Genomic DNA, 26976 nt, shown 5'->3' on the forward strand with positions numbered 1-26976 from the left:
AGAAAATCACTTTAATCTGCTTACCAGTGTGTGTATAAATGCACGGGAAAACACCGCTTATGTAACAAATCCTCTGAGTGATTGTGCTGAAAAATCATGTCTCAGCATTCGTCTTTGACTTGCCTTTAATCCACAACAAAACACATTTCACTCCATTACAAGACAGCAAATCTGGAATATGTACAAAGAAAACAGTAAAAAATACAGCTTTTTTTTTCAAACACAAAGTGGATCACAATAAATTGAGCATGTGTGTATTTGCATTTAGTATCAAAACATCACGAAAAAATAGACTCAAATAACCTTTTTTTTACATGCATGTTATAACACAGATAATAAACTTTCCCTATAACAAAGAAGAAAGGCATCTCATTTTAAGCTGATAGCTTTAGATATACATTCAGAATAGCCCCAGTTTGTGCCTCTAATGTATTAGTACAATAACAATCAAAGATTGAATGATGTTTGAGTCTTGATTAACAAAACTTACAGCTGTTCTGAAGGCAATCCTAGCGGGATTAACACCCCCCCACTCCCCCACCCCCTTTTCTTTTTTTTTTCATATTTATCCCATTTCAAGCAAAGATAGTGGCTGGAAATGAAAAAGAGCATATTGTAAGTATAGAAAAATAAATATATTATAGAGTACTTTTCACTATTCTACATGTTTTTTTAAACAAAATATTATCTTTCAGTATCTTTCTTTTGTAGTTATTACATATGTAATTTAGAGTTCTTGAGGACGATATATGTGTGTGTGTGTGTGTGTGTGTGTGTGTGTGTGTGTGTGTGTGTGTGTGTGTGTGTGTGTGTGTGTGTGTATATATATATATATTTTTATATATATATATATATATATATATATATATATATATATATATATATATATATATATATATATATATATATATATATATATATATATATATATATACTTTTTTTAAAATTTATTTTTAAATCATGCTGCACACAGAATTTTTCTCTTAAGTCTGTTCAGATTCTGGAAACAATTTCTCAAACCAAGCAATCTTTGTTAAATGACCCCCCTATTTTAGAGAATAGGATGTTCAGCTCTGTGACTCCTCCATGACAGGCACCAACCCAAGCTACACTAGAAACTGCTATTATTCACAAATACACTTGTGTCTCCAGTTTGTTTCTAGTACAGGTGAGCTGCACTTCCTCCTTTGCACTTGTCCTCAGACTTCCTCCTCTTTTTTGGCTTTTCCTCCGAGTCCCTGCACAGCCCCTCATCACTGGCCGCCTGCAGGCTGTCGAAGGTTCCCTGCCTGTCCGTCCCCTGCAGGTTCTCCCCATGCATCCTTTGCCTCCGCCACAGATCCACACAACGATCCACACAGCTGAACCTGGCCTCCGTGGTGCAGGCATACATGCCGGCCGGTACTGCCAACACCATGGCCAACACGATGACTATGATGTGGATGAGCCTCTCTCTTTGCTCCATCTCACTAATGTCGTTACCAGTCACGAACACGATGCACTGGCCTTCCCTTGGTGGGTGGTTCTTCAGGGTGACACACACCTCGTATTTGGTGACAGGTAGCAGATCGCTGACCGAGTAGCTGTTGATGCCGGGGCCGATGTAGATCATCTCCTTCTTGGGTGAATCGTATTTGCCAAAGTGGATGGTGAACCAGGTTTCTGCAGGGTTTTCTGTCACTGCGTGCCACTCCAGGGTGACGCCGTAGACCGTCTGCTTGGCGATGCGGATGTCAATGAAAGCGTTCTCGTCAGATGAAAGCATGGGGACGGGTGGAGGCAGAGGAGCCGAGAAGTTGGAGGAGCTGATGTTGAGTGCGATGCTGATGGAGGAGTTGCCGATGAAGTTGTTAGCCGTGCAGGTGTAGAGTCCTCGGTCTGCCAGGTGGAGGGACGGAATCACCAGCTGGGAGGCGACAGTGTCTTCATCTATGTGAGTCTCTTTGGCTGCAAAGCAGAAAACAGCATCAGAGTGCTGAATTTCAATCATTGGCTTGATTTCTGGTAAAAACATTGTCAGGTAACCTTAAATACTGCTCCTGTATCTGTTCATAAAACAGAGCAGTCTGATAGTTCAAGATTTACCTTGGCAAGTGCTCCAACTGCAAGTTCACAACAATTTAATGGATGGTAGTGATAAAAAAAAATCTTACCAGCAAATCCTCTTATAATCTTCAGACTGTACATCCAGTGAATAGTTGGGTCTGGCCTGGCTTTGACTAAGCATGTGAGTGTTGCATTTGCTCCAAGAGGTAAAGTGATGTTAGTCTCTGGAGCAGAGGCCACCGGCTTCATGCATGTTTTCAGCTGGACCTCGTGGAAGAACTTGTCTGCTTTGGAGGCGGGGCCTGAGCACATCAAGTAGGAGTTCATGAGAATGATAGGAGGGCTGACTCCCCGGATGAATTCAACGAAGCCTTTGAGGCGGCAATCGCACAACCAGGGGTTGTCATGCAGCGCCAAAACCACGTTGGACACCAGCCCTTCTTTCCCCCATGCCTTCTCCGCTGTTTGGTAAAGAGGCCAATTGGTGAAGACTTCTTTTGATATGACACTAAGCTGATTGAAGGATAAATCTAAGTAGGTCAGTGCAGTTAAGTGTCTCAGAGCATGTTCTGGTAGAACATCCAGTCGATTGTGCTTCAGGTCCAAAATCTTGAGTTTCGGTGTGTTCTGAAATGCTGTCCACGGGACTGAAGTCAGCTTGTTCCCTTGTAGCCTCAGCTCTGTCAGGTTAGCGAGACCCTCCAGACTTTTGATGTTCATCAGAGTGATCTCATTGAAATTCAGCCAGAGGAACTCCAAGGCGCGAACTTGGAAAAAAGACGCTCGAGGTAGTTCGGTCAGGTGGCATTTTTCTATCCGGATTTTAATGAAATCTTCTGGGATGTCCTTTGGGATTTGTCCCATGGAGGTTTCCATACATAGTAATGACCTAGAATTGGAGAAGTATTTTGACAAGAGAAGCTAATGGCAAGTGCTTATTTTATCTAGTATACACAACTACTCAAATAGTATGTGCACACATTTATGGATAAAGTTTGTCTACAGGCTTTAGACTAATTTGGCTAGCAGGTTACATCTAAAGCAACAATTTGGTTGTTCAAAACTGGTTATAACTAACATAGAACCTGACAATTTCAAGAGATTTAGCGGTTTCTTACCTCCCCAAGTTATCATCTGTGCAGGAGCAACCGACCGGACAAGTTGATGATCCAGGTGTGACGAGATAAAATACCAAAGTGATGCGTAACGCAACATAAAAAGCATCCATGTTCCTGGATGAGCATGTGAAATAGGCCTGGGAGTGTAGGACATGCTCATGGGCTACGTGCAAGAAAGCCTATTAGCTAAATCTCACTTGACGTAACACTTAAGACACCAAGTAACATGTGAGACGCAGGATAGGTGTATTAATAGCAGTGGTCCACTTTGTGTAGAACACATTGTCAGATCTCCTCAAACACCCGCAAATGCTTAACATTTCACATTCAAGTCAAGAGGTACGTCAAGTTAGGGTTGAGAGCAGTGCAGTTCTTCTTTCAGACACAACCCCGAATATCTTTTCATTAGTCTAATTTAATTTAGTCGGCCCCCAACTAAGCAGTAGCATCAACATGACAGGAGACCCATATCCATTAAGTGGGCCGAAGCCCGTCAGGCTTAACGGCACTGGGAGGGAGGGCTGCAGAGGGACAGAGACAGATGTCTGGAAAGAACTGTAATCTGACCTCAATAATCTGAACACGGGTCCTCTCTCAGGTTGCTAAAGGCTGAATCAGCATATAAAACAAGTGTGAAAACAGACAACATCTACGGCACAGAACATTTTTCCTTCAGCGTCCAACCTTTTTATAGACCAGCTTTCTAATTTAATTAAAACAGGTTGGTTTAGTAATGAGGGCAATCTATCAGCTCTCAGCTCAGTTTGAAATATAGTCCATTTGAATACTAGATACATAGTTTTTATTTATGAGTTGAACTGATGGGAATATTTGAGGATGAGCAAGTCATCACATCTATTTGTATTCTAGGTTCTAATACATAAATCCTACATTTTTATCAGAGCACATTGCTATTATTTATCATTCACTTTAATTATTAGCAAGGCTACAAGTCTGCAGGTTACAGGCTGTTCTGTAATGTTACATTTAGTGACAGAGCTACTTCTGTGATACTGACATCAGTAGACGAATGTGCTCATAATGACAATGCTAGTATTAGCTAATTAACATTTAACATAACCTACAAATAAGGCTGGCGTGGCTGTCATTGGTTTTGCAGGTCATAAACCAAACACACGCCACAAATTTAAGTTTTGATTTGATGATATTGCCAAAGGAAAAGATTAAACGGCAGTCCATCTAATTGTTGCTCAATTTCATCTAAAACTGCAAATGTCAACCTCATGCTGGCGCAAGAAGAGTCAGCATCACCAAAACGATTGATTCATCCACTAAAACATGGACATCTGCACCAAACTACATCTAATATTTAGTTTTTGCTATCATTTGGACCAAAGGGTGACTGAATAACGTAACATCGATATCCATAGAGTCTCACCGTTAGCATGGCTAATAATAAAAACTGAGTGTTTTAACGTAAAATCTTAACTGACCCTCAAAATCGTCATTCAAAGGGAAAAAATGTGTGTTTTTGGCATGTGATTTGTCCTAATTCATCTCACCAGTTATAAATAACCCACTTCAAATTAAATTTATGTTGTTGCTTTCATGCATTTATGTTAAATAAATGAGACATTTTAATGCACATGACTGCATTTTCTCATTGAGATGTAAGAAAAAAGCTTGTGAGCATGCATCAATACAAAAATATTTATTTATGTACAGTACATTCATACATACACATACTGCATATTTCAGGTTACAAATATTTACACATTATAAAATTAATGTATTTTAGGCTGGCACATTAACTTACATACAAAACAGACTAAATGGGCAGTTGGTTCTCTAAATACTTTCTCTTTTAAATAACAATTTCAGTACAATGCAGAAGTTAAATCTTGGAACAAAAAGAAAATACTTTGGGTTTCAAAGAGTTTAGGGCATCGAGACATTTTGTTTTCTGTAAAACGTTAACGTTAAAAGTGCATAATGAATTTAAAAACGTTATTTTTACACATTTACAACGCATGTAAATATTAAATCCATGTCACTGTGTGTATGTTCCCTTTTGCTGTCCACTAAATGAATGGCTGTTTTTGTTTCCACAAGGCTGTAAAATAAATTTCATAGGTCCAGTGCTAACAGAGCTACCACTGTCCCCTTTTAAAATGCCTAAAAGAGGATCTTTTGAGTCTCTGAGCACAGTTTTTTCTTTGATCTATTCACATCATAGGCCTTGCATCCTCTGGAAATTGAGGCATACGTTTGGTTTTAGCAGAAGTACTCGTTTGGTGGTCCTTCAGTCCTGACTGTGGCCTCTGAGTCAATACTGGACCTCGCTGAGAGCAGCCTGTTGGATTCATCTGGGTTTAGCCTGGTAAGATATTCGCCCTCCATCCCCTTAGCTTTGGCCGCGGGGCCGAGGGTCTCGAATGTGACATACGAGTCCTGAATTTCCTTGGATTGTCTCCCCAGCAGCTTTTGGCAGCGTTTCTTTATCGCCCCGCAGCACACGATCAATGTCAGGGGGACTGCGATCACACATGCCACCGTTATCACCACCACATTAATGAGCTTCTGAGTGCCACTGGCACTGGCCGCTTCATCTGTTGAGAAGATTACACATTGCTCCTTTTTCGGGATCAGACCTTTGACGCAAACACAAGCAATGTACTTTGTCTTAGGCACAAGGCCATCGATGGTGATTCGGTTCTTTCCAGCACCCACATTGATCCTGCGCATGTCCCTCTCACCAAATATAGCATATAGGACACTGAACTCTGTGGTGTTCGTGGCTGTGGGGGCTCGCCAGTTCAGAGAGACGGTGTGGTCGGTGTCGCCGATCACCTTCACCGAACGCACTATCCTTTTCTCAGGAGCTTGCTGTAAGGAGGAGGCATTGGCTGCCAAGTTGCTCAAAGCATCCACCTCCACCGGCTTCTGATCCTCTGATGCTTTGCCTCGTGTCTGAGAAGCATCATCAGAGATGCTGTAGCTCTCGATCTCATACTTCCCAGTCACGCCTTTGCTATTGAGCGGTTCGATGATAGGTTGTGCAGCCGTGGCTGTAGGTGGAGGAACATATCTGGCGATAAGTTTCTCCTGGTAGGCCGCTCTTCCGATGCCACCAGGCTTCTTCCCTCTTGTCCTCTTAGAAACACCGCCGCCTGCCTCATCTGCCCGTAAGGAGTCTGTGATCACCAGGGAGATGATGGCATCTGCAGTGCCGACAAAATTAGTCGCCTTGCACACATATTTCCCAGAATCCCGGTAGGAGACGGCAGGAACACTTAGAATGGACCAGATGATGCCTTCCTTTGAGATCTCTTCTTGAACTGAAAGAAAGTCAGAAAGTAGACACACACTGAGCTAAGCAGATTGGCACAAAAAGCAATAACTTTAATCTCATTGACATATTAAGTTGGACAGGAATAGACACCGCTTCTAATTTAAGCACATCTGGAGTTAGTCCAGGACGACTCACCGGTGCCGTTCATCTTCTTGCCGTCAGCTCGGCTCCAGGACAGCTCGGGAATGGGGACCCCGACTGTTCCGCAGCGAAGCAGGACGTTGTTGCCCAGCGAGCTCCGAACTCGAGCCACGGCCGTGTGAACCCGAGGGCCCTGGCACCTCTGCAGCTCCGCCTCGGTGAACAGAACCCCTGAAAGACTCTCTGGATCGGCACACCTCAGCCTGGTGTCGATTAAAGCCACAGATGAGGAGGGGGACTTCTGAAACTGGACCAAATCGTAGAGTCGGCAGTCGCACAGCCACGGGTTGTCATGGAGACCTGCAGATGAAACCAAGAAGTGCTGTCGGTGAAAAGAAACCCTTCGTGCAAAATACAGAGTCATTTTAGTACCAAGAACTTGACACACTGCTCACATAATTAGACTAATCCCTAACTCAGCTTTAAATACGTCTGGTGTCAAACTAGCCGTTGTCATGCAGGGCAGCTTAAAAAGAAATACTTCGCAGCATCCCGATATATCACAGCTTTGTCCTCACCGAGAATTAGTTTGGATTCGCTGTCTGATGACGGCTTCATGCTCAGCCACATGGTGAGAACGTCAGTGGGGACGGTGGTGAGGCTGTTGCTGGATAAATCCAGATAGGTGATGTTCTTGATGTACATGGTGGCTTCGGGTGGGATGCTGGAGATCTTGTTGTTGTGCAGGTCCAGGAGCCTCAGGTTGGGCATGTCGGTCAGAGACTCCCAGGGGAAGGAGGTGAGGGCGTTTCCGTCCAACCTGAGCTCATCCAGGTTGTAGAGACCCCGGAAGCTGTCGACATTCAGCGAACTGAGCGAGTTGAAAGACATCCAGAGGAACTCCAAGCTGTTGAGGTAGTGGAAGTTGTTGCTGGAGATCCGTGTGATCGCCGTCTTCTCGATTCGGAGCTTTGATGTGTCCAAGGGGAAATTTGGAGGGACAACTGTGATCTCTGGATCGTTGCAAAGCACACTCCTGCAAGGAAAAAAATAAAAAAACATAAAATATGATCACTTATAGCATGACGTTAAACTGTGGCAACATTAAAGCAACTTTCAAAGTAAAAGCAGATTATCACATTGATTTAAAATATGTTACGCCTACATTTTCTATTTAAAAAACAGCACAGTTCAGGTTATTTAAGAGAAAAAATGTAGTAGCCTATTGTTCAATAACAAGCAAAGGAGATTAAAGAGCAACTCCAAGTTAATCCTTCACTCTACAGAGTGACTGAAGGGAAGGAAAACCGCAGTGAAAATCAATTCTGCATGCAAGAAACAGTAAAACGCTTGTAATGAAAGCAGAATTCTAATTATTCTTACCTTGCTTTTGATCCATCACTTAATTTGTGGAAGAAGCAGCTGCACTGCACAGGACACGAGCTGCACAGCAAAGGGAGGAAAACTACAGCCAGGATAAAAGCAGCAGTAAAATGTCGACTCATTTTTCTCCCGCAAGCTGCTGAACACAATGTAACTAAGCTACTAATTTAAAAAAAAAAAGAAATATAAAGTGTTTCCTGGTTGCTCTAACGGGACATCGGATGCATCGTGGTGGTTTGCAGGCTCACAACTCCACACTGCTCTGACTGGTCTGAATCCTGAGATAAAAAGGATAGGCAGGGATTAGAGGAGGACTTGGGTTATTTTCATTCACATGATTAGGCTACTGCTTCCTCCGAGCTGATAGGCTGCAGAGTTTTTACTTTCATTCTCCAGGAAATACTTTCTGACACTTAATTGGTTGGTTAATTATGACACAACCAACTGGAAAGTGCAGCAGCCAAATAAAGTTAGACAAATTTGAATACTGGAATCTACCATTAGAATCTTGTACATTTGGAGCTTTTTTATACTGACATTTTCAAAGGGGGAATTGTAGTATAGTTTTGAAAAATAGTAGTTAGTTTCAATGCTGCCATTTTTAAAAAAAAAATATGTCAGTAGTTTTCTTTTTAAGGTGTTTTTAATGACTTTTCCCACCATTTTTACGGTTTGTCACTAAAACACGGACAGCTCTGATATGAAAACACAGGGATGTCCTAGTAATTCTGGGGGGTTTCTTGTTTGTTTTTTTAATGCCACATGTCTAAAAACTTCTTTTGGACATATTCTATGAAATATTTAATGCATACACTAAATGCAGTTTGCACAATATCTGGAACTTAAGTGGCCACTAGATGGCAGAGAAGAGTTGCTAAGCGTGTACATTGTTTTGTGCCCCTTACTTTATTGATATTATATTCAAATATCCAACCATAGAATTTATATAAACTATTTGTTTTCAGTTGTTTTCCTTTACTTGATTGGGACAGCTAAGGAAAGCCAGGGGTGTAAGATAAGGAGAGACTTCTGTAGCTCTATGCATCCCCATCCAGCTAATTAGTCAGTCTAAATACAGCTACTATTTATGTTCAATATCTCAGATTTGCAACGAATAAGTACATTTTCTGGTGAAAAAGGAAAAATTAAATAAACCCTGAATTTTATCTTGTATATATTTCATTATTTTACACACATGCAGAAGGGTGACGAATTAAAGGAAAAGCCCAAACCCTTGACCCAGCAATGAGGGGATCTGGTGGCTGTGTTAGGCAGTGGAGGGTATTCTGCTGGCTGTAGGGTCTGCTTAAAGACAAAGCTGTTCTTAGTGATTATTTGTTCTACGATGACATTTCTATTCTGGTGGGTCCCTTACATTGTAGATTAATACTGAAGATGAACACTTTTGTGTTTACAACATAATTCCATATGTATTCTTTTATAGTTTTGATGTCTTCGGTATTAATGTACAAAGTAGAAAATAATTATATAAAATCATTGAATGGGAAGGTGTGTTCAAAAGTTTGATTGGTAGTGTTTATATACTGTATAAAAGAAGGTTTATAAATCAATTTACAGTTTTGTTTTATCTTACAGATTTATCCTGTTTTGTTAAATTGCAAATTATACTAAAAAAATGTTCCTTATATTTTCTCTCTTAGCATAGATGAGTATTAAACATAAACTAGAAATATCACCTTTTAATCCTCCTGTTGTCTTCATTTACTGGCACCAAAAAATATTGTTTCCTTGTCTGAAAAAATACAAAAATTCAGCAAAAAAAATCCCCCAAATTTCTGAAAATTTGCAAAACCTTCCAGAAGAAAATTCCAATAATTCCTTAAAAGTTTCCCTTGAAAGTTTTATTTGAAAAAAAATCATCCAAATTTGGCAAGAAAATTCTTGTAAATATTTTCAAAAAATAAGTGAAAATCTTCAAAAAAATCCTAAAAATATCTAAAGTGATTCCATATATATCAGTAAAACTTCTAATATTTTCTTGAAGAACATTAACAAAAAAATCAACCAAAATCCAGCGAATTTCACTGGATTTTGGTTAATTTTTTTGTGAGTGTTCTTAAGAAACATTTTTAACATTTCTTTTTCCACCAAAAAATGTTCAAAGATTTCCCAAAAATGGTGAAAATGTGGACGTTTCACTGTGAAAATATTTGTTTTTGCCCACATTTTCAAACTTTAAAACGGGTCAGTTTTGACCTGCAGGACAACAAGAGGGTTAATAATGTAGACAGAAGCTGAAAATGTAAAAGCTTTATAAAAGCAGTAGCAGAGCTATTGTGTTCGACTGATGTCCTTCTCATCATTTCCACCTCAGCAGCAAAAGCAAAAATTGCAGAATGTGAGCATAATCTGCAGGTTTTAAACCAACAGCACTACTGTGGTTACATGATGTACTATTTATAAATGTGTGGAGAATCTCTCAGAAAACATCTCATGTGTAACTGTGTGTCAGAGTGTGACACACTTTGCGGCTGACAGATGTGTTGTCACAGTCTCAGAGGGTTTTTTCACAGGTGCAGCGGTTTAAAGACACGACGGCCGGGCGGGATTTCAAATCCTTTAATCCACTCATCCCTTTGTCTCTTATTAATACATCTCTGTTCCATTTCTCTCAGGAGGGATGTCCCAGGCAGGAAAACCTCCAACCCTGTACATGTCCCCACCAGATCTTCCCCCATATGACCTTCACACTGAGACAAGGTGAAATAATGAAGAAATGAGATAGGAAATGTGATTAAAAAAAAACAACAGCTTACTATCAGCTATCATGTCTAGAAGACGTTTGGATACATTACAACTTTTAAACTGGCCTGTTTTTTGTTGTTGCTTTGCTGCAGCAGTGAAAAAGAAAAAAATAGAAACAGTAGTGTGTAAAAATACTACAATACAAGTAAAGTTAACTTTCACCATAGCATTTTAATGCATGTTTATAGTTACTTTCCATAATTATAGACACGTTTTAGCTGTATCGTACTAAATATAAAAAAGCAGATCAGCAAAGAAATGCATCTGGCGTCAGTATTTCCTTCTGAAATGTTGAAAAAAAAGCCAAAATTCTACTAAAATAAAAGCATCCCAGCCTGCCAGAACCTACAAACAGGAGTTGATTTAACAGACTGAATTGCTCTTGTTTCATTTTTGCCATCTTGCTCCAGGTTTTTCAGTACGAATGCAAATTCAACAGTGAAACCTTTGTTTCATTGCAAAACCGACAGATTATGTTGGAGTAATTAACTATGTGCCAATGGACTAATGTTTAACCACTGCAGTTTAGAAAAATATTAGAAGCAGAGTATTCAGGTCAACTGTAGCTGTGGGTTTTATTACTAAGCTTTGTTTGTAGCTACACATGAAGAAGAGATTCCAACTGAGAAGTTAAGAAAACAGTTCTGTCCTCATGTCTGGCCTTAGAATAAGGCTGGCACTGACTTTAATGAGGAATATCATGCAACTGGCACATTTTATTCCATATTTAAAACTGTTTTTGGTTATTTTAGTGCTTGTAAATCTTTTTTGTTTGTCGATAATAGTGCAAAATGGAAAAATAAACTTCCTAAAGTTTAGATTCCACTTTATACCAGACGATCAATCCGCTGCATTCACTGTTGTGTCGGCTCAGACCTGTTTCACCACACTCAGCTGCAGTAGATTAACAGATTGTGTTATTGAATCATTTGAATTGCGAAACTGGCACCGTGTCGCTTTATGCTCCTGTACAGCGTCACGCTGCTGCCTCAGTCTCCGACTTTTACAGACCTCTTGTTGGGATTTAGGGCAGCACGCAAACACTCGGATACATGAATCAGATGCTCCGACTTGTCAGTTTATCTGTGAGACATCAGCAGTTTTGAGGCCCCATGTGTCGGAGCAGCAGATGCTGAATGTGACGGAGGCTGGAACTGGATGCTTCACTCAGGACAATATGGGCAGTTTGAGAAAAGGGTATTATAAGTCCACTGGGACACATCATTACTTCATAGTTAATGAGTTTGTGGTAATCTGTGGACAGATTAGTGGTGCAATCAGACTTTGCCCAAATGTTGCATTTTAAAAGGTTCAGGCTGCTGCAGGAGCCAAAGGTCACTTCTCTGTTGTCCTAGTTTAGATGGGTTATTTGGTCAGCGGTTTGAGAAGGATAAACAAGTAAATAAATGGGTTCCTGATGCTTTCACTTACTTTATTACTCGACCTTTTGCAGTCGGTGTTGCTTAGAAGAGAAATCCACTGTTTTTGTAGCTCAAAATAAAAGAAACAAAAGAGACTGTGTAGTAATCTGCCAATTTAACTGTCATATGTTGTACTTCAGTGGCATTAAACTATAAAAAGATGTTGATTATCGTGATATAAATACTTTTGTCATTGTGACTAAGCTTGTTTAACACACAAACTTTACAACAAATGTAATTATGTGCTGGTGTTTGAGTGCAAAGTCACTCACTGCTCATTTGTGTTGATAGCAGTCAGAATAAACAGATGGCATTAGAAGGAAGTGAAAGGTTCAGTGTGTCATTGTAATGTGCAATATTTAATTTTTCATGAGAAATCTTCCAATTTCATGCTGAATATTTCATCATCATGTGTAATGTTTTACTATTTCATTATCATTGCCAGTATTCCTTCTGACTTTTATGTTCTATAGTCTCATTTTAGCTTACACATTTTGTTTTTATTCATTATTTTTTCAGTAAGGTATGTACCCCTTATGGCTTTTATACTAGGCACAGCATTTCCTAACAGTATGTAAATTTGTTTTCTGAGCAATATCTAGCAAAAGAATTTCCTTTGGGGTTAATAAAGTGTTTTTGTTATGTTATGTTGGTCCAAGAAATGTATGTTTGTGAAGCAGATAAAAGTTGTGCTGTGATGTTGTATTGTGATATCTTAGCAGTGACCACCAACACTGCAGACAGTTATTCTGAGACAAGAAAACATTCGAGTTTCCTGATGCTGCAGGAGTTTATTGTACACAGGTTCACTCTGCTGAGAAAAAGGCAGTTTTAATGCCCATGTGTCAAATTGCCCCTCCAAAATGCCTGTTCTAAACTTTGGTCCTTTTTTTTCTTTACAGCAGTGTGCAAAGATTTAATCGACTAATATGAACAGTTGAGTGAGAGAATAATTTGATCTCCAACACACAAGAAGGTAATACCATTTTGAGGAAAGGAGCTTCACACAAAAGTTTGCAAGAGATCTGAGCCCTAAGATAATAGCAGCCAAGCTCTCAGACCCAAATTAGTTTGTTTCGATTATGGCATGTTCACAGTCAACATTTGGAAAGACCAAGTCATGCAGATTTCAGAGCTTTATTACAAAGCCAAGGAACGACAGAGTTATGTGACGATCGGCGTACGTTTGTCTGTGAATCTGTCTGTCTGTCAGTGTGAAACATTACTCAAAAATGGACTAAATTTTTAGTGGAGGTCAGAAATGACACAAGGACCACCTCATTAAATTTCCACAGTGATGCGGCTTATAGTCTGGATCCACGGCTTTGTTAAGGATTTCCCATTGCCAGATATAGCTGCCGGCTGTAACCATGACAACAAGTGAACACTGTGTCAGTTACCTGCTGACAATCACATGATTGCGATCCTACTACAAAATGACTGACATCAGTGGAAATCATCCAAGGAACAAATGATTAAACTGTGGGATGTTTCTGAGTCCCGCTACATATTTAGGTCATGTATGTAGCAAAACCCAGCCAGACCATGGTGAAGCTCCTGATGTTTCACAAAGCCTTTATTTACGTTCAGCCGTCAGCCTTATTTTGAACACAAATTCACCTTTCTGTCCTTCACTCCTTTCTTCAGGAAACACTGTCAGAGCTTGTCTCCATTCCAGCTGCTTCTAAGTTTAGACACATCCTTTACTAGACAGCAACAGCTGGAACCGTTTTCTTTCAACTTCATGTGAATTTTCGGACTTTTCGGCGTCTTTGTCATGTCAAGAGACCGCTTCTTACATAAACATTTCCTGTGCCGTTGGAATGGTGACAAAATAAAAGCCCGTAACATTAAAAAAAAAAATACGCCTTCAAAATAAAAGCATGGAGGGAACAGTTATTTTAACACTAGCAAAACAAAGGCTTTGCAAAAGTGATGAACTGATCAACTGACCTTTATAAGAGTAATTTACACGTGATTCGGTAACCATACATAACATTCACATACATAACACGTGCCTGTGCTCAGCACAAGTTCATTTTTTATTAAATATTTCATCCATCAGAAATGACACGTCAACTGAGCAGCCTTGGCGGAGTACTGCGCTCTCTGAGTGCTTTTCTAGTAATTTAGTAAGTTGGCCAAAATGTGACGAAAACGTCATATGTCGTCATATGTCATATGTCGTCTAAAATATCACAGTAATGTCATAGTTTAGTATGTTGTCCAACATGTCGTAAACTGGTGCCCAGGTAGCTCAACTGGTTGAGAGGGTGACTCATAAACACGACTCTGTCAGAGACGCAATTTCGATTTCAGCTCATAGCCCTTTGCTGCAGGTCTTCCCTGCTTTCCTCTCTACTTACCTATTGAATAAAACCAACAACAAGGCCCAAAAAACAACTTTGACAAAAATGTCATAGTTTAGTATGCGGACCAAAATATCACAAACATGTCATTGTTCAGTATGTCGTCCAACAAGTGGAAAACAGGTGCCCAGGTAGCTCAATTGGTTGAGAGGGTGTCTCATAAACAGGACTGCATCACAGGTGCAAGTTTGACTCCAGCTTGTGGCCCTTCATTGCACATCTTCCCTGCTTTCCTGTCTACATACCTATTGAATAAAACCAACAAAAGGGCCCAAAAAACATCATAGTTTAGTATGTTGTCCAAAACGTGGAAAAAACATCATAGTTTAGTATGTCGTTGAAAATATCACTAAATTGTCAGTTTAGTGTGTCTAAACTTTGACGTTTTAGTGAACTGAGCAACCTTGACGGAGTACTGCACTCTCCGAGTGCTTTTCTAGTTAATACTTTGATCCCTCAACCGTTGTCCCAACAGTTAGCTGCCATGGACTCCTCTCAGCAGTTTAGACTGCTCTAACTTTAAAAATTAAAACAATTAATGCCCACAAAGCAGGAGAAACTATAAGAATATAGCAAAATGCTTTAAGGTAGCTGTTCCCTCAGTTCCTAATGTACTTAAGACATGATTGTTTATATGGTCAGGTCTGGAAGACCAAGAAAACCTTCAGAGAGAACAGCTAACTACCTGTTTGACTGGTAAAGACTTTCGGGAAGGTTAATAAGACCCTGGTATGAGAGTTCACTGTTCTGCTGCACAGCAACACCTGCACAAATATGACCTTCATGGAAGAGTCATCAGCACAAAACCTTTCCTGCATTCAATGCAAAATTTGGCAGCAGAAGTTTGCAATTGAGCATCTAAGTATTCCTGGGACATTTTAGAAACAGAACTTTTTGGCCAGATTAAGCAACGGTATGTGTGCAGATAAGGGTGCAGAATTTCATGAGAAGAGCACCAACTGTTCAGCAGCCAATGGAAAACATTTCAGACTTTATTTGTCTCAATATGATAAGATGGAACCTTATTTATCCTCAAGGATATTCTTGAAAAAATGGAAGCAAACATCACTGAGGAGGATAGCTTCTACAACAGGATAATGATCCAAAACAAACTTCTAAATCTACAATAGTTTACCTTAAGAGGCACAAGCTGGAGGTTTTGCAATGGTCCTCACAGTCCTTTGACCTGAACATCAACAAAAATCTGACAAAAGTCCTCAGACGAGCTTAAGCAAGGAGGAACGAGTGAAATTCCCCTTAAACAAGAATTGGAAGAATCTTAGTTGCTAAGGAAAGTATTTACAAGCTGTTACACTTGCCAAAAAGTTGCCTTACTAAGTACTGACCATGCAAGGTGCCAAAACGTTTGCTTTGGAGTCTTTTAACTTGTAGAAATTTAGTGATGAAGGATATAAATTTCCTAGAAAGAAAAGAAAATGTAACTGGTCCGTGTATATTTTGGCAATTGGATTTTCCGTTCTGAAACGGGTATTGAAAAACAAAAAACAAGTGGTTATTTGATTTTCGTTTCAAAATACAAAAATTAAAAATGAAATACAAGGCATTTTTCCTTTTCATTATCAAAAAGGGATACACGAAATTTTAAAAATGCTTTGATTTTCATTTCATATTTAGAATAACAAAAAAGTAAAATCAGCAAGTGACAGAAACGAAAAAAGGTCCGTTTTTTCATTTTCTGAGACCGGAAGTGGTCATCAGCAAGTGTGGAGCCAAACAGAGCATGGTGCATTGACTGTATATCATTTTTTTCGTTAGTTTTCATGGCCAAAATGAGAGATCAGGTGGCCGATCTTAAAATAAATCAATATTGATTTTTTTTATAGAGAGCGTTAAAGTTTTGCGAAGCCAGGGGGCGGGGCTACTTTATTGACAGTCTGGTCTGGAATGATTGACAGGTCCTACGGAGGAGGCAGCAGAGACTCTGCTCTCCTCATTTGGATTAATTCTGATATAATAACTGTTGGTTTATTTATCGGTGCAGCAGCAGAACATTTTCCACAGACAGTTTTCCTGCCCGTTGGCTTGTTTTAACCAGTTTTCTGCCTTCGGCTGATTCTACCAGCAGACACTGAAAAGACTCTGATAGTTCGGTAAGTTAATGTTTATTTTCGTATCGGTGCCGCTTTTAATGTACTTTATATGCAGCTGTAGTGTCAGATATAATGTGTGCCATGCAGTCAAGATGTTGGTGGAGTTTATTTCTGTGTGTGTTGACCAGAGAAGAGAGTTAGCATCTGGTAAATATTAGTTTTATTGTTAGCGATGCTAACCGAGCTAGCTGCTCAGTCGTAGTCTGATTAAAGCTAACGTAGCATTAAGCTATCGTAGCATAAACTAACGTAGCATCAAGCTAACGATGTTTGTGTTGAGTTTCATGTAAACAGCTGAAGTGTGTTGTGTTACTGTAATGTAGTGCATTTAGTGAATAAAACTGTTCATGGAGACGCTGGTTCACGTTAATATAACGTTAAGAAAATCTAAATGTGACTAAAACAGTAAGATTAAGGTTCTGTGTTGTCAGTAGGTCGGACTTGATGTTTGAAATCCTGACCGACAGCTCAGATTTAACTGTCTGTAGTTCTGTTTTGATGGATGTTAAATTTTCACTCAAAGTCGCCAGGAGCTGGGTCTTTAAAATAACCGCCGTCTTGTTACAGAGTGAAAGTAACAGTTCCTCCTGAAGGTCAGAGATCGCAGCATCTGAGGGCCTCTTCAAAAGAAGATGTAGTTGATGAAGGCGTTCTGGAGCAGGACCAGAAAGACCACGACCAAGCAGCCTTGAGATCTTAGACAGCGTCTCCCTGAGGTGGGTGTCAACAGTGTTCACAGTCGGGTCTGTGGTAATCCCGTCAAAAAACAAAACAGAAAAAAATCTAGATTATAGGATGTAGTTCAGAAAACGTCAAAGTATAGTATACTTTTCAAGAATAACATAGTATGGCCTGTAGTTCATAATATAGCATGTTGGCAAAAAACCCCATAGATTTTTATGTGGTTCAAAAAGCGCAAAATGATAGGATGTTGCCTAAAATTGTCATGTACGATATGTGGTTCCAAAAATGTCATAGTGCAGGATATTGTCAAAATAGTATGTTATTCAAGAAAGCATCAGAGTATAATATGTCGTCTAAAAAATGCCATAGGATAATATTTCATTGCACAAGTAAAAGTACAGTAATTTTTAAAACTGTTCAAATTCTTATATGTTGCTAAAAAACAACAAAAAAAAACTAAAACAAAAAAAGTCGTAGTGATGTGTCAATTAAGAAAGCCTATAGTATAGCGTGTCGCCCAACAAACGTCATAGTATAGCATGTCGCTGTAAAAACGTCATAGTATAGCCTTTGGCCCAAAAAAGGTCATACTATAGCATGTCGCTCAACAATTGTCATAGCTTAGCATGTCACCCAAAAAACGTCATAGTATAGCATGTTGCTCTAAAATTGTCATAGTATAGCCTTTGGTCCAAAAAAGTCATAGTATAGCATGTCGCTCAACAATTGTCATAGTTTAGCATGACGCTCAAAAAACGTCATCGTATAACCTTTGGTCCAACAAACGTCATAGTATAGCATGTCACTCTAAAAACATCAGTGCATAGCAAGTCGCTCTAAAAACGTCATAGTTTAGCCTTTAGTCCACAAAACGTTGTTATGTCCTGGCTGTCTGAAGTAGGTGAGGAGCAACACAAAAACAGTCCAAACGCTGGTTTCCAGAGGGTTAGATGAGTATTTATTTGAAAGAGTAAGTTTATAACAACACAACATGTGAGGGGGTTAAAAGCAAATGGGTGTTAGTAAAATAAAAATAAATAAACAGAACTAAAAGTGAACTTCATGTTGACATTGATGGGCATTCCAACCAGGAACAAAGTAAAAGATAATTAAAACCCAATAACACGCCGCAGTAGCACCCTAAACTAAAACTACCAATGGGTTCCCTGTTTTCCTTTGTGAACAATTCAAAGGTCCCTCTCTATCTCCCCACACATCCACCAACCACTGGAACACATCCCCAAAGTTCTGCCGGGCCAGCTCAGCTTCCCCTCAGAAGAAGTGCCGCCACCTGCCAGATGAAGGAGCCTTTTGAGAGGCAGCTGGCATCGTGATTGGACTGTACTTTGGTCTGTTCCAATCCAGCTTCAGCTCCAGAGACGGCAGGCGGGACGAGTCAACGGAGGCCGGGTGGACGAAGACATGCAACTGAGTACAATCCAGAAAACAACAGAGGAGGAGTGCAGGGCCAGAACAACCAGAGTAGCATGGTATGTCTCTTAGAAAACATCATAGTATAGCCTTTGGGATGAAAAAAACGGCATCATATACATTGTATATTGTACAAATAACAAGTCAAAGGAAAGAGACATACATTGTAGAATTGTAGTAATTGTGGACTGACTGATTTACTGATTATCAGTATTTTATTGTTACTGATTTACGGTAATAAATACATTTAAAAATGGCGCTACTTTGGCTCTGAACCTTTATCTACCTGTGGTCGCTCTGTCTTCTGGAGTGATTTGATTGGTTATACGTCATGAATAAAACTCCTTTAACATCTGTAAACAAAACAAAAACGTATCAACAAAGTTTTCTGTTAGTTTGTGTTCTTCTAAGTTTAACTCCAAGATTTTAAATACTTTCATTTACTGCAAATGAATATCTACTCCAAATGTCTTACTAATAATCATTATCAGCCTTAAAAAGCCCACAAAACACCCCTCTATACTCGACCAAACTTAGTACAGTCCGGTTCCCCCTTCTATAAATCTGCTTGGAATCTTCCACTTCCTGTTTGTCAAAGTGGCCTTCTACCTGGACAGGTTTTGTTGGAGCTCATGCAACAAACATTTTGGGTAACTGCACTTTAATATGGATGGATGACACTGAATTAGAGTCTGTTTTAATGAGACTGAGTTAAGATGTGTAGCTCTGTCATTAAATAGGAAATTATTTCTCTGAATTCACAGAGAAAAGTTTGAAATGTTTGCTAGGTTAGCGTCCCACATGTTCTTTGGCTCAGCTAAAGCTAACTCTCTCCAACTTCTGGATCTCTTGAGTTGCTTGTTGTTAAAATATCTTGCTAGAGGTGCTGAAGCTCAGAAAGTCTGAGATGTTTGTTCAGAATAAGCTCATTCTCAAGTCTGATCTGAACTGTCCTCTTTTGTTTGAACTTTCCCTAAACTTAGGAGTTAATGACAGAGCAGCACATCCAGACTCAGTCTCATTTATGTAGCGATTAAACTTCAGTGTCATTCATTGATGTTAAAGTGCAGTTTTTCAAATGTTTGTTGCACATGCTCCCGACCAAAGCAGTCCAGGTGGAAGACGATGTGAAGAGAAAGCTCCAGAGGATGAATATCACACATTTATGTTGGAAATAAATGTCCTTTAATTAGACATTGTCATGCAAAAGTTGGATTTCCCTTTAATGATGTTCAAATCTTTGTTGAGTGTTTTGTTGATGTTTGTTTCTAAATGTTTTTTGACACTCGGCCCCAAAGATTAAAACCTTTTACTGCTCACAAGCTGCAACAATTCACACATTATCAATTATCTTTCTGACTGAACTAAGATAAAAAGTGAAAAACTGTCTGATTCCTGCATCCTGAATGTCAATCTTTTTGTTTTTTTATGACAGTAAACTGAATATATTTGGGTTTGACATTTTATAAACCAAAACAAGAAATGAATTAGTGGAGAAAACAATCAACAGAGTAATGGACAAAGAAAATATGTTTTCCAACATATATGGCTGAATTACTCCAACATTACAAGATATATACAATTTGAATTCAATTTTATTTATATAACGCCAATTACAGGTCAAATTGTCTCAAGGCGCTTTATTTTGATATTTTTTGTCATATTTAAAATATGGCAAAGTAAGAAATTTAAACTTCTTGACTAATCCAATTTTTTACTTGGTTTTTAAGAGACTAATTGACAACTAAAATAAGTTTCTCCGCTAAAACTAATAAACATGAGGTCAAATAGAAGGTAGAGTTTTAAATACTGCAGTCCCACGACGACAAGAATAAAGTTTGTCAACAAAAACAAAATCTGCTGATGGATTCCATGAAAGTCCTAATAAATGATAATAAAGTGTGATACTAAAGGTTTGTGGTGGTAAAAATGTCAAAGTAAAGATATCAAGTTGAACATCTGGATGGAGGTTGATAAAAGTTGACCTCTCTTCATTTCTCTGGAGCTGACTCCATGGATTTTATGGATGTTGGTTAAAGACCTGCTCTTCTAGTGGTCTTCCTTCTAGTCGCTGTAAAAAGTCAGTCCATCCTGGCCGACTTCAACACCTCTTCATGACAACTTGTTCTGCCTCCGACCTGGTGGAAACTCAAGAAACTCGGGAAAACCCGTGGAGACTCGAAGAACTCGTGGAGACTCGAAGAACTCGTGGAGACTCGAAAAACTCGTCGGGCGGGGGAAGGTGTGGTGGGCCGTGGGGGGAGTCAGGGCGGAGAGTAGGCGGGGAGGTGGGTGGTGGCCTCCCCCACCCCCCCCCCCCCCTACGCTCCGCCCTGACTCCACCCAGACTCCGCCTTGGCTCCACCCATGTGGTCACTTCAGGAACTACGATGCCAAAGGGACGACGAATTTATTTCTTTGTATCTGATCTGTAGCTCAGTGAGTTAAGGATTTGCCTATGGAGCTGCAGGTCGCTGGTTCAAGACCAGACACTTCTTAAGTTTTCTCAAAATCCTGACAAAGACAAAGAAAGAAAAAGGCCGGTGGTGGGTCTTGAACCTGCGACCTTCCAGTCCGCAGACTCTCTTCTTATCCCCCTGAGCTATTCGCTCAGATACCAATTCTCCTTTTTTTTGCGCATTTATCATCTATTTTTTGTCGTTTTCGAGTTTTTTTTTAACTCGAGTCTCAACTCGACCGTTTTTCTCAGGAGGTGGGACTTCAGCCTTTGTGCTGGAGGGTGGAACCCTCAGTTCCAAGACTTTCCAAAGCCTCCACACCTCCCGAGTCCTCAGGACCTGAGCTTACACACAGTCTGAGGGCTGAAATTTTCAAAGTCCCACAGTAGATCTCTGTTAGTTTGAACCTTTAGACAGTCTGAGGGCTGATATCTTCTAAGTTCCTGAGTACTTCTCTGTTAGTTTTAACCTTCAGACAGTCTGAGGACTGAAATTTTCTAAGCTCCTGAGTAGTTCTCTGTTAGTTTGAACCTTTCGACAGTCTGAGGGCTGAAATCTTAAAAGTTTCTCAGTACTTCTCTGTTAGTTTGAACTTTCTGGTTAACAGAAGCCTTAAAACTTGTGACCATGAGTCTTGATTTCACATTTAGATCATCCATCTGAGTTCTTCTCAGACTTTCACCTGTGGGTTTTTTAGAAATCCTGAACAAACTTTGATTCTCTTCACTGAACAGTAAAGTTTGTGGAGATCAGAAGGTAACATTAGTTTGATAAATGCCTTCAACTACTGGTAGACTTTATCTGGAAAGCAGTTTTCTGAAATGAGTTCTTAGTAAATCTGTCCACAATCAAACCAAGAACATAGAAAGAGGAAATGTTTGAAGAATCGTTTTATTGTCTCTTCTGTTTAACTTGATCTTCTAAAGTTTAACTGGTGTCTTTTCAAATGTTTTGTCTTTAGTTTGATTCTTCTTAAATGTTTAGTTTTGCTCTTTTCTCACCTTTTATTCTTTTCTAATGTCTGATTTGATTTTGAAATGTTTTCTCTTTTTAATGTTTGTTGTTTTTTCAAATGTTTTATAGGCTTGTTTGAAAAATGTCCTTTTCTTTCCCAATGTTTAATTTTTTGATTAAATCTTTGTTCAGGTTTTTCTTTTTAAATGTTTTACCTTTTAACGTTTGATTTTCTTTTTAAATGCTTAATTGTATTTTGTTTAATTCCTATTAATGCCTAAGTTTTATTGTCTTTAAGATTTAATTTTTTAATTAAACATTTAATTTTTTAATTAAATGTTTTGTCTTTTTAAAGGTTTGATAATCTAATTAAATGTTTTGTATTTTTTAAATGTTTAATATTCTTCTTGTTTAATTGTATTTTTTAAATGTTTAGTTATCTAAAATATTTCATCTTTAATGTTTCATATTTTTGTTTAAAATTTTGTTTAATTTCATAATTACATGTTTTGTATCTTCTGTTTATCTAATTTATCTTCTGTTTAATTATCTAATTAAATATTTTGTCTGTTTAATATAATTTAATTGTATTTAATGTTTAATTTTCTTTTTAAAAGTTTTATTGTATTAAATGCTTTTTTCACTTTGATTTAATTGCTTTTTTTAATGTAGTTTCTGTAAAAAAAATTTCTGTCAAGATTTTAACCCCAACCATAAAAATGAAACAAACTCTTAAATCACAATGAAAATACTTCTGTTGTCACAGTCATGAGTTAGTCAATTATTCAGTTTATCAATTCAACTTTATTAGTTTAGCACCTTTCACACAGATGACAAAACTAAACAAGCAAAGACGAAAAACTATTCTAAAACTATGATTAAAACTCCAAAACATTTTTTTTAAAAAAAAGATTTAACATGGTAACAAAATATGTTGTGTCCAGGGGATGGAGGGAGTTTATTGAAGTCTTCTTGGGCTCACATGGTAAATCATTTAAAATATAAACTTGATATTCAGTCAAAGGAAACTGGAAACTGCAGAGCAAGAGAAGAACCAACAATATCTCCTGTTTTCTCCTTTAATGAGTCGACTCTGCTTGTGCTTTCAGACCAAAGAACTACAGACTCTTTACAACCTGCTCAAACTCTTGGTACAGGACCTCACCACACGGGTCAAGAAGGTTTCCGTCTCATTTCTACTCTGAAGCTCACCTTCTGCTCAAACTGATGACAAATGTTTCTGCTGCTCTAAAGTCTGGTCTCCAGAACTTCCTAAAAACTCTCAAAGTCTCTTCTGCTGCAGGTTGCTTTGTAGAACTGTTCCAGAAAACCTCACTAAACCACATGGAGGGGCCTCAAGATAGTCGTACAAATGAAACCGTACAAAAAACAAAATAGCACAACCCAAACGCTAAAGTCTCCTGCAGCCTACCAGAGAACCTCTGAGAACAGAGAATCAGGACAGGAACTCTTACCTTCTGGACAACCAATGTTGGTTCTCAAACAAGAATACAGAATGTGTCTGAGCAAAAACCTCTAAAGACTCACTACAGCCAAGATAAAGACACAGCTGTACCAAATCCACTAATCACTGCACACATTAGCACCATGTGCTAACTGTGGCTGAAAAACCACATTTACCAAGACAACTATCCATTACAAAGCCCTAAAACACACCAAGAAACACATTAAAGATGATTTTACTGCTGGAAGCTGCAAGCCAACGCCTAAAGAACAAACTCAAGCAACAGAACCAAACCCACTTCAGTGGTCAAGAGAAGCAGAGGAAATGTTTGCCTGCAGCTAAATAAACGAGGAAGACACTGAGCTGCTCAGGTGTTGCTGATAACACCAAGCAGCCACCTGGACAGCCAATAGGAACACAGCTTCCTGGAAGTCCAGAGGGCTGGCTTAGTCAAGGAAATTTGTCATCCAAAATGTGACAAAAACGTCATAGTATGTCGTCCAAAATATGATAAAAACGTCATAGTCGTCCAAAATGTCAGAAAAACATCATAGTTCAGTATGTCGTCCAAAATGTGACCAAAAACGTCATAGTTTAGTATGTCATCCGACAAGCAGTAATCAGGTGCCCAGGTAGCTCAACTGGTTGAGAGGGTGACTCATAAACAGGACTCTGTCAGAGACACAGGTTTGATTCCAGCTCAGGGTATTTGGCTGCATGTCTTTTCTGCTTTTTACATGTTGAAAAATCACATTTGTTTTCGACATAGTATACTAATTGCGTTTTTTTGCGACAAAATTCATGATGATTTTTTTTTTCAAAGAAAACCTTTCTGGAGTGTTTTTCACGGCCTCCTTTACATTATTTCATCATATGGCACGTTTTTACAACATGTTGAAAAATCGCATTTTTTAGTATGTTGTCCAAAATGTGACAAAAATGTCATAATTTAGTATGTCGTCCAAAATGTGACAAAAATGTCATAGTTTAGTATGTCGTCCAAAATGTCAGAAAAACATCATAGTTTAGTATGTCGTCCAAAATGTGACCAAAACGTCATAGTTTAGTATGTTGTCCAACAAGCACTAAACTGGCGCCCTGGTAGCTCAACTGGTTGAGAGGGTGGCTCTTAAACAGGACTCTGTCAGAGACACAGATTTGATTCCAGCTCCTGGCACTTTGCTGTATGTCTTTTCTGCTTTCTTGTCTTCCTCTCTCCTTATTACTTCTATTTACCTATTGAATCAAACCCACTTAGCAAAAAACGTCAGTTTAGTATGTCGTCCAAAATATCCAAAAACAGTCATAGTTTTTTTTTTGCGGCAAAATTCATGATGATTTTTTTTTTCAAAGAAAACCTTTCTGGAGTGTTTTTCACGGCCTCCTTTACATTATTTCATCATATGGCATGTTTTTACAACATGTTGAAAAATCGCATTTTTTTTTCGACATAAGGCGTTTTTTTTGCGCCAAAATTCATGATGATTTTTTTTTCAAAGAAAAACGTTTTGGAGTGTTTTTCACGGCCTCCGTTACATTATTTCATCATATGGCACGTTTTTACAACATGTTGCAAAATTGCATTTTTTTTCCGACATAGTATAGTGAGGCGTTTTTTGCGCCAAAATTCATGTTGCTTTTTTTTTTTCAAAGAAAACCTGTCTGGAGTGTTTTTCATGGCCTCCGTTACATTATGTCATCATATGGCACGTTTTTACAACATGTTGCAAAATCGCTTTTTTTTTTCGACATAGTATAGTAAGGCGTTTTTTTTGCGCCAAAATTCATGATGATTTTTTTTTCAAAGAAAACCTTTCTGGAGTGTTTTTCACGGCCTCCTTTACATTATTTCATCATATGGCATGTTTTTACAACATGTTGAAAAATCGCATTTTTTTTCCGACATAAGGTGTTTTTTTTGCGCCAAAATTCATGATGACTTTTTTTTTCAAAGAAAACCTTTTTGGAGTGTTTTTCACACCCTCCTTTACATTATTTCATCATATGGCATGTTTTTACAACATGTTGAAAAATCGCATTTTTTTTTCGACATAAGGTGTTTTTTTTGCGCCAAAATTCTTGATGATTTTTTTTTCAAAGAAAACCTTTCTGGAGTGTTTTTCACAGCCTCCTTTACATTATTTCATCATATGGCACGTTTTTACAACATGTTGCAAAATCGCATTTTTCTCGACATAGTATAATAAGGCTTTTTTTTGCGCCAAAATTCATGATGATTTTTTTTTCAAAGAAAACCTTTCTGGAGTGTTTTTCACACCCTCCTTTACATTATTTCATCATATAACACGTTTTTACAACATGTTGCAAAATCGCATTTTTTTCGACATAGTATAGTAAGGCTTTTTTTTGCGCCAAAATTCATGATGATTTTTTTTTCAAAGAAAACCTGTCTGGAGTGTTTTTCACGGCCTCCGTTACATTATTTCATCATATGGCACGTTTTTACAACATGTTGCAAAATCGCTTTTTTTTTTGACATAGTATAGTAAGGCGTTCTTTTGCGCCAAAATTCATGATGATTTTTTTTTTCAAAGAAAACTTTTCTGGAGTGTTTTTCACGGCCTCCTTTACATTATTTCATCATATGGCACATTTTTACAACATGTTGAAAAATCACATTTTTTTTCGACATAGTATAGTAAGGCGTTTTTTTTGCGCCAAAATTCATGATGATTTTTTTTTCAAAGAAAACCTGTCTGGAGTGTTTTTCACGGCCTCCTTTACATTATTTCATCATATGGCACATTTTTACAACATGTTGAAAAATCACATTTTTTTTCGACATAGTATAGTAAGGCGTTTTTTTTTGCGCCAAAATTCATGATGATTTTTTTTCAAAGAAAACCTTACCATAGTGTGTTTCACAGCCTACTTTACATTATTTCATCATATGGCACGTTTTTACAACATGTTGCAAAATGGCTTTTTTTTTCGACATAGTATAGTAAGGCGTCTTTTTGCGCCAAAATTCATGATGATTTTTTTTTCAAAGAAAACCTTTCTGGAGTGTTTTTCACAGCCTCCGTTACATTATTTCATCATATGGCACTTTTTTACAACATGTTGCAAAATTGCATTTTTTTTCGACATAGTATAGTAAGGCGTTTTTTTTGCGCCAAAATTCATGATGATTTTTTTTCAAAGAAAACCTTTCTGGAGTGTTTTTCACGGCCTCCTTTACATTATTTCATCATATGGCATGTTTTTACAACATGTTGAAAAATCGCATTTTTTTTTCGACATAAGGCGTTTTTTTTGCGCCAAAATTCATGATGATTTTTTTTTCAAAGAAAACCTTTTTGGAGTGTTTTTCACGGCCTCCGTTACATTATTTCATCGTATGGCACGTTTTTA

The 26976-nt window shown here is 38.4% G+C and overlaps 3 protein-coding genes across 3 annotated transcripts in view; 1 reads left to right on the forward strand and 2 right to left on the reverse strand.

Annotated features, from left to right (window-relative positions):
• Positions 1 to 18979, forward strand: part of LOC111582237 (cadherin-related family member 1) — a 34364-nt gene extending 15385 nt beyond the window's left edge. Inside the window, exons 17-18 of the transcript XR_008599569.1 lie at positions 10578 to 17324; positions 18486 to 18979. The gene's annotated coding sequence lies outside the window, so the exon portion shown is untranslated. The remainder of the gene's footprint in view (positions 1 to 10577; positions 17325 to 18485) is intronic.
• On the reverse strand, positions 931 to 3326 carry LOC111582243 (leucine-rich repeat, immunoglobulin-like domain and transmembrane domain-containing protein 2). Its single transcript, XM_023290826.3, has 3 exons — positions 3165 to 3326; positions 2154 to 2935; positions 931 to 1947 (listed from the first exon to the last, which is right to left on the reverse strand). Exons 1-3 carry the CDS (start codon positions 3272 to 3274, stop codon positions 1160 to 1162), a joined length of 1680 nt encoding a protein of 559 aa, XP_023146594.2. The 5' UTR covers positions 3275 to 3326; the 3' UTR covers positions 931 to 1159.
• lrit1b (leucine-rich repeat, immunoglobulin-like and transmembrane domains 1b) lies at positions 4822 to 8210 on the reverse strand. The gene is made up of 4 exons (XM_023290825.3): positions 7942 to 8210; positions 7137 to 7594; positions 6613 to 6918; positions 4822 to 6463 (listed from the first exon to the last, which is right to left on the reverse strand). Exons 1-4 carry the CDS (start codon positions 8061 to 8063, stop codon positions 5400 to 5402), a joined length of 1950 nt encoding a protein of 649 aa, XP_023146593.2. The 5' UTR covers positions 8064 to 8210; the 3' UTR covers positions 4822 to 5399.
• Positions 18980 to 26976: the final 7997 nt, after the last annotated feature.

The sequence above is a fragment of the Amphiprion ocellaris genome, chromosome 18, assembly GCF_022539595.1.
Source record: "Amphiprion ocellaris isolate individual 3 ecotype Okinawa chromosome 18, ASM2253959v1, whole genome shotgun sequence".
Lineage (NCBI taxonomy): Eukaryota > Metazoa > Chordata > Actinopteri > Pomacentridae > Amphiprion > Amphiprion ocellaris.